The sequence below is a fragment of the Onychomys torridus genome, chromosome 1 (assembly GCF_903995425.1).
Source record: "Onychomys torridus chromosome 1, mOncTor1.1, whole genome shotgun sequence".
NCBI lineage: Eukaryota > Metazoa > Chordata > Mammalia > Rodentia > Cricetidae > Onychomys > Onychomys torridus.
In genome coordinates, this window is record NC_050443.1 from 45,126,512 (window position 1) to 45,138,742 (window position 12,231).

Genomic DNA, 12,231 nt, shown 5'->3' on the forward strand with positions numbered 1-12,231 from the left:
CTCTCATGAGCAGGATGAGCTACCACTGGGAAGCAGGGCTGTTAAAAAACAAAACATGGTTAGCCCTTGCGTTGTCTCCCACAAGCCCCCACTGCCCTTCTACCATTTGCCATGAGGTTTACACCAGAGGTCAACCACGTGCAGTTGTGCAGCCTTGGGCTCCCCACTCTCCAGAACTGGATGCTAAGTAGCCCTACTTCCTTTGTAAATGACTCATCTTGGCTGTTCTGCTACAGTAAGAGAAGACAAAAGCAGACTGAGATAGCAAAAGGGAGGGAGGAAGAGAGAATGGGCACAAGAGTGGCTCCTAGCCTCAGCACCAAAAACCAATACCAACTTCTTTTTATTATGACTTCAACAATAATGTGTTGAACCCTAGGCTGTGGTCCACTCATGCTGAGACAATGAAGAGCCATCATGACTTATGTGTGTTTTGAGATGTTTATTAATAAGAACATGACCCCTGCTCTGGCCTTACCACTCCCATGGGAGCAGAAGGTCTTTTTTTTTTTTAAAGACCCTGACCATGGCACCAGATGAGGGCCACTGGACCATGACCTCAGGGTTAATTAGCAAATTTCAAAAACAGCAGTTTTTCAATTTGAGAAATCATCTTCTAACAACCCCAAACTTCTGTTACAGAGGATTCTGAAGAATAAGGACTCTGCTCTAAAGGTCCCAGAGGGTGTCCAGCCAACTCAGGTGCCCTGGGGTGGGGTGGGGTGCCTCCATCATAAACATGGAACTCTGGTAATGTCTGAAGGTCTGAAGTAAGGCAACATGAGCAAATATTGCAGTCCCTCTCTTCAGAGTACATCACAAGATGACTCCAAGGATCTCTGGGCAGTTTGGACTGAAAGAACCTATGGTTCTCTAACCAGAAATAGAGAACACATATACACTGGACTCCAGCTGGTTAGAGGAGGGAGGGCTGGGCTGGCCACTCTGAGGGCCTGGGCAAGAGTGGGTCACTCACCATCTGCAGGACATCAGCAGAGACCATTTGCATGCAGCACATGGCTGTGGCCAAGGCACACACAATGGTGGAGAGGACATTGAGGGCACACACGCTGAAGAGGAGATCCTGAAAGACAAAAGGCAGGAAAAGGGTCAGTTCCTCCTGGTCACCCAGATGCAGAATCCAGGGTACACAGTAAGCCCGGGTCCAGGACGGCATGGGCAGCTGCCACCTGCTTCACAGAAGGCTTGTTTCTTGTGTGGCTGTATTTTATTCATGCTAAAAATTAGCCTTTAAAAGACACATATTTGTTTATTTTTTTACTATGCTGCTGAAACTGTTCTTAATACCAAAATATGTCTTTCATAATTTTGGTAATTGTTAGGTAGGCAGTAAAATAGCTAAGAAAATATTGGGATGTTCACGTTAGAAGGTGGGTAATTTTATCAATCACAAAGTGAAGCTTGACACTGATGAGTGTTTAATAAAATGTCAAGTTTTTAAATGACATTTTTTTATATTTAGGGAATTGTAGATTCACATGTAATTGACAGAAATAATGCCTAGTTATCACGTGCACTCACTGGTAGCATCTTGCAAAACTGCATCTTAGCTTACATCCCAGCCAGGATACTGACAGTACAGTCAAGACACAGAAGGCCCCATCACCATGGGTCTCCCATGCTGCCTCTTAAAAACAAGCCTCCCTCCTCCTCCTCCCTTCCCACTCCAAATACCTTCTGTCAACCACTATCTTGCTCCTCAATACTTGTTTCAAGAATGCTACATGAATAGAATCACAGAGTACATCACCTTTTGCAATTCTTTCTTTCTTTTTTTTCCCCATCTTCATTCAGCTCTGTGAAATTGTGCTCTGTGGAAAGTTCACAACTATCTTACAACCCACCATGGCTGCTGTAGACATTAACAGTTCATTCCTTTGTATTGGTGAGTAGTATTCCATTACATAGATGTACCAGAGTTGGTTTAACCATCACCAGTTGAGGAGTACGTGGGTGATTTGCAATTTGGGACTAATATAAATAAAATGTGCACATTTTTGTGCAGGTGTTTATCCAAATATGTGTTTATTTTCTGTAGAAATTTTCTAAGACAACAATTGCTAGGTATAGTTATTGCATAGTTAGTTTTGCAAGGAACAGTCAACGTGCTTTCTACAAAGGCTGACCCATTTTATGTTCACACCCACGACGCATGAGTGACCCAGCTTCTCTGCATCATTGCACACATTTGTGTGACTTCTAGTTTAGTTGTTCTGATAGATGTACATTTCAAGATTGATTTTGAATTTCCATGATGTGTAAAGATGTTGAACAGTTTCTTTTTGCTTGCTATTTGCCATCTAGTTCCTCTTCAGTAAAATTTCTTTCAGGTTTGGCTCATTCTCCCATTGGCTTGTTTGTCCTTTGGCTCCTGGCTTTCAAAAGTTCTTTATACCAGTTATTCATGGGCATAGGACTCAGAAATTATTTTCTCAAACTGCAGCATATCTTTCTAAGAACTTTCCATGGTGCCTGAGTTTGGGGTACAATAACAAAAATGCCACCAGATGTGTGACCACAGCAACAAGACATTTGTGTCCTACCTTTAGAGGCTGAGGGCATAGATCAAGGCATTGGATCTGCTGGCCAACTTCTGGCTGTGGCTCCACCTCATGGGAACAGGGTAGCAAGTTCTCCGGGTTCTCTGACAAGAACTTGAACCCCTGGAGAACTCCATCTTCACAATCTCATTATGTCTAGAGTCCTAATGTTCTAACGACATCACAGTAGGATCAGGATTTCAGTATTTTAACATATTAATTTGGGAGAGGAAAACATTCAGTCCATTGCATATGAACTTTTCACAGAGCACAAATTTCCTCTCTCTCTCTCTCTCTCTCTCTCTCTCTCTCTCTCTCTCTCTCTCTCACACACACACACACACACACACACACACACACACACACACACACACACCATGCTTTGGGTGCCAAGTCTGCCTAGCCCTAAATACTTAAACATTTTCCCATGTTTTTTCCCCTAAACATTTTTAGAGTTTTGTTTATGTTCATGTCCATGACTCATTTTGAGGTAATTATTGAATAAGGTTTAGGTTGCAGTTCATTTTTGTCCTTTTAATTTTAATTTCCACATGCTCACTGTGAGTATATAGAAATGTGATTTTTGCATGTGTGTGTTTATGTGGAATTTTGTGATCTTGAATTCATTCTGGCCATTTTTAAAGGTGCTTTGGCATTTTCTATGCAGAGAATTAAGTCATCTGCAGATGTTGTTTCTCTGTGGTTTACATGCTGCTGCTCATTTTCCTTGACTTGCGGTGCTAGCTGGGACTCTAAGCACTGGGAGTAATAAGACTAGTGAGATGACCAAACAGGCACCTTCACCTTGTTCCCCATCCTGTTCCCCATCTTAGACGGTCCGCTTCATATTGTTCTCCATCTTAGGGGGTCCCGCTTCATATTGTTCTCCATCTTAGGGGGTCCTGCTTCATATTGTTCCCCATCTTAGAAGTCTACTTCATATTGTTCTCCATCTTAGGGGGTCCCGCTTCATATTGTTCTCCATCTTAGACGGTCCGCTTCATATTGTTCTCCATCTTAGACGGTCCACTTCATATTGTTCTCCATCTTAGAGGGTCCGCTTCATATTGTTCTCCATCTTAGAAGTCTACTTCATATTGTTCTCCATCTTAGAAGTCTACTTCATATTGTTCTCCATCTTAGAAGTCTACTTCATATTGTTCTCCATCTTAGAGGGTATGCTTCATGACATGGTTCTCCATTGTAGAGGGCCCACTTCATGGCGCTGTTCTCCATCTTTGAGGGTATGCTTCATGACATGGTTCGTTCTCCATTGTAGAAGGTCTACTTCATGGCGCTGTTCTTTATCTTAGAGGGTCTGCTTCATGGAATTTAACTGTCCAAAGGTAATTCATTCTTCTTTAGGAAATTCATTCTCAAATGCCATAAATAGGATTCACAGAAATGACCCCAAAGATTCACAAAATTGACCAATGATACACCACTCAACTCTAGCTTTTTTGAGTAGGCAAAATATTAAAGACTTCCCAACAGCACCGGTAAAGCCTGTCTTTTCACAGAAGGACAACAGTATTGAGGTCAGGTATGATGATCTATCAAATGGTGAGTATGCCTGAGAGCAAATAAAAGATGATTTTCTCAGTGCCTGACATTGTGCCTGCATGAGGAACTCTGTGTAAATCTGACTGTCTAGTCCAACAGCATTTCCAGGGCTTGTTCCTGTAGCCATGAGCCAGTGTCTTCAATTCTATAGCACCTTCTAGGAAGTTTTCCACTCTCTTGTAAGCTGTCTGTCACTGCAGACATCACTGTCTACCCCCTTTCCTCAGAACCTCAAGGCCAACTTGTAAGATAGAAAAGGGGCATGATTATGATAATATTATGGAGGGTAAATTTAGCTCATGGCATTTCATGGCGCTAAAGGTTGTACAGCCCGGTGTAAATGTTGAGTCAGAGAAAGGAATCTGGCTTTTAAAATCTAAGGCGTGCTTTGTCTGGGGCTTATCATTCCCAGCATCATTCCTGCCATCTCAACACCTCAGAACAATGTGAGAACTGGACTCTGCCCAGCCCTGTGAGCCCAGGCTCTGTGTATCTAATCCTTTCAGGTGGCTCTGTCCCTGGCCTCTAGTAGTTTCTTCGCCAGTATATGCTAACAGTGTTCAACAGAATACCCAAGGGACAGCCTCCATAGACCCCACAGTATGTGTGCAGATCTTCCCCCATCTCTATCCTGAGAGGTCTACTCCATGTCTTGGCCAGCTCATACCTTCTGTTGTGTCACCCCAACTCAGGAAGTCTCAGGGGCTCCTAAGTCACTTTCCTCAGCACTGGGCCCTGGGAGTTTCTTTAGGAAGTCAGCAAGAGAGGAGACTGTGGGACTCCCCTTGTTTGCTGACCTTCTCCCAGGAACCACAGTCCTCTCTTGAATCTTCATACATGTTGTCAATTTGGTGGTTGCTTCAGGAAGGAGGTAAACCTAGTTCCTGAACACACCATCATGGAAAGAGGCTCTGGGTGGTGTTTTTTGTTTCTGATTATGGCTGAGCTGAGCAGGCTGTGCAAAGTTGCTATGGTCATCCCATATGCTCCCGTCTTCTCCTGCAGCCACCAAAGAAGAAGCAGGAAGGGAGCTTGGTCATGGAACAGAATACACACATAGTTCTAGAGTTATAGGATCAGAAGTTTGGACTGTGTTTTGTGGGTAGTGAGTTACCAATAAAAATGTGTGTTGTTGGAAAAGTGGGAATAAGATCCTCATTAGCAAATGACTTGGAAAGCAGTTTGAAGGCTATAGCACAGAACCTGAGCTTCAACTGTCAGCAAGAATCTGTTGATTGAAAGTTTGGAAACACTGAAGTAGTTGGTGATAATGCTATTAGAGAGGGCTATGAGCCAGGGCCCACAGAAGTATGGAGACAGTGTCTGAGCCAGACTTCAGAGCCCAAGTCAATACAGCGCAGCCATGTATTGTTGATGGGGAGGGGGATAATGAAATGAGGACAAAGAGATGACAGGAGGTGATCCTGGTGAGTAACACGAGACACCAGCCCCAGGGTCAGGGGGTTATGAGAGGTGACTATTTCAAACAAGTGTAGTCTGAGACATGGAGAGGCTTAATGCCAGGGTAGCATCCCACAGACAAGCTCTAGATCAGCTGGGAAAATAGATCTGCAGCTCATGATAGTGACCAGAGCTGGAGAGCAGAGTAGGAGCCATCCCGTGATCTTGACCTTGAGGATGTTCCTCATGTGTCCAGTGGCCTATATTTACTCCCATTTCTGGAACCTTTACATTTTAGGGGTCAGGATTTCCCGACCAGTGCCCTGAAGAAGACACACATCCACAATGGGATCACCATTTTTACCTTACAGGCACACCAGAGAATAATACTCTGGAAGGTCATACGGGACTCTTCATTATATATTTTACATGTCTCTGAGGGTAATTCCAAATTATAACTAAAACAGAGAGCGCTCCATATCAATACAGCATAGCTAGAAGTAGATTACAACCTGGGAATTTCAATGTTAATGACCAAATGTTCCATTGTCACTGAGATGAATTCCTTGAAAATAACGCTAATTTTGCATATACTCCCACCAGCCTTAAAACCTCTGGTACCAATACGCACCCTGAGGCAAACATTGCTTTACGTCGTGTGAAGTGTTTTTATTTGAAACACATTCCAAAATGACTGCTCTCCCACTGCTTCACCAGCTGCTTCAGTGTTTGGCTTTTCCTAACAGCACACCACTGGAACTGGGTTTAAATGTTTCTTTACAATTCCTTTCTGGTTTAAATAACACCTTTACTGCCATGACCGCTTTCTCGGGGTGTCTCCACGAATGCTAAAATTCATGGTCTGTAAAATCCCTTTACACGGTCAGTGGAAACGGCAAGTGTGGAAACAGCACGGCTGTCATTGCTGATACCGAGTCTGGCCTCTGGACATTTGTCACACTTACCTCCCAAGTTGTCAACACTAACACTTAGGAAACTCTCTCACAGAGCACATCACACACAGAACAAAAACAAGAGGAAAAAAGTTTTAGAGACTTAGACAAGTCTACACACGATGAATTCTCCGAATATTCTCTCCACTCCAAGTAAATCTGGATCCTCTCAGCATAATGACTAGAGACAGGTGTCAGCACTGAGAACACACAGATGCCTCCACATTAGGAAACTCAAAGTCCAGGGCTGTGATTCCTTTGCCTTCTGGAAATGTCCTTGTGCAGATGACAAGCTCCTATAACCCTTTCTGCAAGTTCATTCACTAACTAATGAAAGAAGTTTCGCAGACCATTAGCCCAGGTGTCCTGCTGTATAGCCTAAGACATACAACAAGAGGAAGAGACAATGAATATCTGATGTGATTGCATGTGGGATGGGGCTGGGCTTGACCTGGACTCTCATTTTAGGTACCCATTCCCCACATTGTTTATTTCCTTGGCATATCTGACACTGGCTGTCTATGTACTCCCACCTGACATTTACTCATCTGTGTGGGGGAGGCTGTCTGCCACGGGTGTGGGCACACCTCCAAGTTCCTGCTGACTTAGATCTCAACTGCTCTGTGCAGCTCACTCTCCTGGGCTGAGTTTGCAATAAGCAATTCTGAAGGAAGAGGAAAGAGGTGACATGTGCCCTGAAGTGTAGATTTCCTATGTAGGCACAGATTCCCCAAGTTCCACAGTCCTTGTCCATCATCTCGCTCACTGTGTGTGCAGCTCTACGATGGGAGCCTTGACTGAGGGCAGACACAGATTACTCTGCACAGTGCTTCTGTTGTGAGCATTTAAACTCCTGTCTCTGAACCAGGAGTTTCCTGCCTTCTGTCAGAGAAATGACAGCAACCAAGAACAGGCTGGTTTGTTAGTTTGAAGGGAGGTAAAGTCTCAGGCCCTATGGGAAAAGTACAAAACATTTCCACTTCTACTTTGAAAGGTAGCAAGACCAGAGACCACATCTTCCACCACTGTAGATGATTGAATGGCTTGCTCATAAACATTCATTTGAAAATTTATAAGCTGTTTCGTTGTGCCTTTTTGAATTTTAAGTTCAGGCTAGAAGGAAACAATGTAATTCTCACTTTTCCAACCACACACAGAGGAAAAAATTCAATTGAACCCTTCTATAAAGTAATGCAGAAAATGACTCAGTAAAACAAGACACACAAAGCAACCCTCTCTAATGTATGTGTGCAAATGTATACTGTGACTTCCATTTTCCACATTTTTTTTTTCAAAGAATTTGACAATCATGGAGCAGATCCTGAGCCACTTAATTTGCTTCTGTAGAAGGCAGTGGTTGGATACAGAAGTCCTTCTGGATGGCTAGAGTTCAGACCCTAGGGTAGGAGCTAAAATCAGGCTGCCCTATAAAGAAGGTGAGTGACGCCAGCTGGGGAGGATTTGAGTGAGCTGTACTTTCAAGAGGCTAACATCCTATTTACGACTGCCGAGTGGAAGTGAATTGGCCTGATTCTGAGTATCAAGAACATGGGGCTGCTCCTCACAGGGATGCTGGACATGGCTCCTCACAGGGATGCTGGACAGACATGGCTCCTCACAGGGATGCTGGACGGACATGGCTCCTCACAGGGATGCTGGACGGACATGGCTCCTCACAGGGATGCTGGACGGACATGGCTCCTCACAGGGATGCTGGACGTGGCTCCTCACAGGGATACTGGAAACGGATCCTCTCAGGGATGCTGGACACACAATGGTCCTTCAGTAGCCGAGGAAACACACACCTCTGCAGCACGCAGACATGCATCTTATCTCCAAACTGGAAACCCTTCTTTGTCCTCTGATGGACAGCTTTGAACTTTCATGAAATGTCTATAAACTCCTAAGTTATAGATGGGCGTTGGTGGCGCACACCTTTAATCCCAGCACTTGGGAGGCAGAAGCAGGCGGATCTTTGTGAGTTCGAGGCCAGCCTGGTCTACAGAGCAAGATCCAGGAAAGGCACAAAGCTACACAGAGAAATCTTGTCTTAAAACAACCAGAAAAAAAAAAAACTCCTAAGTTATAATTTTGAGTAAATAAGTGCACTTCATAGATGAATTATTTTCTAACAGTTCTACAATTTTAGCAAGAAGAAAATTACCTAACGATTCTCTGCTATTCAAGGACAGATAAGCAGGCAAACATATCTATCTATAAGTTTGTATGCATATCATGTATGTGTGCATATCATGCATATGTGCATATATATATAATTATTTTTAAATAAATTCTGATTATCTAAGCTCATTGCAATTATAATTAGCCTATAGCTTTCACTTACTATTTTAAAAACTAGACTACCTAAACTTTCAAAATCATGAAAAAATTAAGAAGGAATTATTAAAGATGTTTAGAAATAAAGGCCTTGAGTACATCAAAATGGACCATATAAATATATAATGGGAGTGTAAGACGCATTGATAAAGGAATGTCCTTATCATACATGACAAGAAAGCAACACACTGTCTGGGGTCTTCAGCAACAGTCACACTGTCATGTTCAGCAAGTTAATCAAAAACATTGGCAATCACCTATAATGTCTACTGGCCAACAACTCCAACAGAGGTAACCAGTTCCTTTATTTGTTAGCTCATGGTACTCAGTAGAGGCTTTGTTGCCCCATTATAAGGTAATTAATATAATATAATGTAAATATGAACCAAATATACATGACATGTATGTATATATGAACTAAATTTATATATATTTAACTTCCATATATATATATTTGTGTGTGTATCTGTCTGTCTGTCTATGGAAGTGTCTAGAGTAGTAGGTTTCCATATGGATTTTCATAGTCTTTATTGTTAGTTATCCCTCTCCATATTCCCTCATCTACCTTACCTTCCTAGTCCCTCCTCATCTGATCCTTCCTAGAATATAAAGAAATCAAACTGGTACTCTACTGGAAGCTTCATCCCTACTGGGGACCTTTCATAGTGCTGGAAGGTGCTGTGCCCCACAACCAGAGGAGGAAAGCAATTGTCTATTGTACCCAGCTGTGAGCCCTTCAAGCTACAAGAACAAGGAGCCTGGAAAGGCATGCTGTCTGGTACAATGGTGGCATGAATTTCAAGATAGTAATCAACCACTTCCTGATTTGGAATTTAAGACCCACTCCACAAGTTGAAACCCATAACTTATAACCTGTCTATTCACAGGCTGGAGCCAAGAACCTGTGAATAGACAGGTCATAGGCCTTAAGGGAGCACATGTTACTTACAGGGTTTCTTACTACTACTCCGCTGGTAAAGGGACATGGTATTGAGCTGGCTTCTAATGACTTATGATACTAGTATATCTCATTTATTAGTGCACCTCTCAATGTTTCTCTCTGGAGAAGCTTCTCTTTGCAGTAGGTGGCTGTTGCCACAGAGAGTCACAACTGGTCAAGGTGCAGAGAATAAGAGACTGCAGGATGCTCAGCTCTACCTGGGACATCAATAACCTATCCTCTCCTCCCATGGCTCAGGGATCATTGAGGAGGAGGGGACAGAAATCCTGTAAGATCCAGGGGCATAGAGACTACAAGGAGACCATTTTTCTGCACACAGCAGGACAGTTGCACATATTAACTCTTGGTAATTGTGACAGAATGTACAAGACCTTGCAACCTCAAGTTGAACAAAATCCTGCCATGGAGAGGGGGAAATGGGCACAAAGTCCCTCTCTAGCTAAGAGCTATTGATAACTTCTGGGAGAGAGAGAGAGAGAGAGAGAGAGAGTCAATTTTCTTTAAAGTGTGGCCCCTGATGGGTCAACCACACTCCAATGGAAGGCCACACATCCAAGAGTGTATGGGCAGGACCAACTGTACATGCTGGGTTTTAAATTCTAAAAGGACACAATATTGGGTTGGTAGGTGTCAGTTAGGGTTTCTGTTGCTGTGACAAAACACCATGACCAAAAAGCAAGTTGGGGAGGGAAGGGTTTATTAGGCTTATACTTCAGCATTGCTGTTCACCACAGAAGGAAGTCAGGACATGAACTCAAACAGGGTAAGAGCTGATACAGAGGCCACAGAGGGGAGCTGCTTACTGGCTTGTTCAGCCTGCTTTCTTATAGAACCCAGGACCATCAGCCCAGAGATGGCATCACCCACCATAGGCTAGGCCCTCCCCAACTGATCACTAATTGAGAAAATGCCCATAGCTGGATCTCTTTAAGGCATTTCTTTGACTGAGGCTCCTTCCTCTGATGACTCTAGTGTATGTCAAATTGACACACAAAACCAGCCAGTACAAAAGGTAGATCTTGGAAAAAGGAAGGGATGGTGTGAATATGATCAAAATATACTATATGAAATTCTCAAAGAACTAGTTTAAAAGCGAGAGGGAAAATGGCACGTTATGTAGCCTGTTAAGACAGTTGGATTTTTCTTTAGAGCATAAACAAAACAGAAATAGATACAGAAAAAAAAAATAGAAAAATTCTCCCATATGAACTGAGATGCAGATATCCTGAGTAAGATGTTGACAAGTTAAAATCAACTACATGTAAAAACTCCACCTTGTCACCAAGTTTACCTAATTCCCGTTTTAATGTAAGTTAATCTCACAATGCTACTCACCATATTAAATGAAAAGCACTATATAATCATCTCAATATATTCAATATAGGAGCTGATTTTTGTTAACACTAGTATTGAAAAGCTTTTTAACACACTGAAAATCAATGGGATTTCTGTAACTCAAAAAAACTCTAGAACAAATATGCAGAAGGACTTGGGATAGTATCCTTGTTACTCACCATTCAACCCTGGGCAGGAGGCTGCGGATAAGAGGATTACAAAGGAAATATTCAAATTAGAATGTGATTATTTGTACAGAAACACGGTGATGTATTCAAGTAGTTGAATTAAGTATGATGTCAAGCAGTGTTGTTGTTCCAGACAAGGCAAATAGCACAACTGCATTCTCCATACTGCCAAGAACCAGGGCGTACTCTCCAAAAGACGCTATTCACATTAACAATGAGAGCAGGAATGTACTCATGAGTAAAGATGGAAAATGATGGGAAGACATACGGGTACTTAAAAAGAAAGAGACTGTAGTGACGGCAGTCACAACAGTGTGGCACAGTCCCACTGCCTGAAGTTCCTATCCACAGATTTAGTCAACTGTGGATGGAAAAAACTCAGCCGGAAATGGATCTATAGTGAACACGTTCGGATTTAAAGCATGTCTTTCTTTCTAATTACTATGGGGGTGTGGGAGTGCAGGTAAACCCACGCCATGCATGTGTGGAAGGAGAGGGCAACTTGTGGGGCGGGGCGTGGGGTGATTCTCTCCTTCCACTGTGAACTCAAGAGATGAACTTGGGCTGTCAGTCTGGCACAGCAAACACTGTCAGCCACTGAGCCATCTCAACTGCCCCATGCACAGGCTTTTCTTCTTGTCACCAGTCTTTAATCAACACAGTTGAGCAGCCATGTGCATTCCAGTGTTCCAGTGCTAGGTAGCATGTTATTTGAAGTCTACATGAGAACTGTACAGGGCACATACTGACACTGTGCAATTTCTATAAGGCACTTGGACATCTTCAGAGACATCTTGAAGATAGCAAGGGACAAGGGTATGGCAGAGAGAGGAAATAAAGACATGTTTAGCAGAAGAGATGGAAAAGAAACATTAGAATTTGATGTGTGACTAACAAGGCAAAAAATAGATTTTTGTGGAAAGAATGAATTA

At 42.8% G+C, this 12,231-nt stretch overlaps 1 protein-coding gene across 2 annotated transcripts in view; it reads right to left on the bottom strand.

Moving 5' to 3' along the window:
- Positions 1–12,231, bottom strand: part of Fam189a1 (family with sequence similarity 189 member A1) — a 423,307-nt gene that overhangs the window by 32,450 nt on the left and 378,626 nt on the right. For both annotated transcript variants that reach the window (XM_036184710.1, XM_036184721.1), the window contains exon 5: positions 977–1,084. In XM_036184710.1, coding sequence (XP_036040603.1) covers positions 977–1,084 — 108 coding nt within the window. The remainder of the gene's footprint in view (positions 1–976; positions 1,085–12,231) is intronic.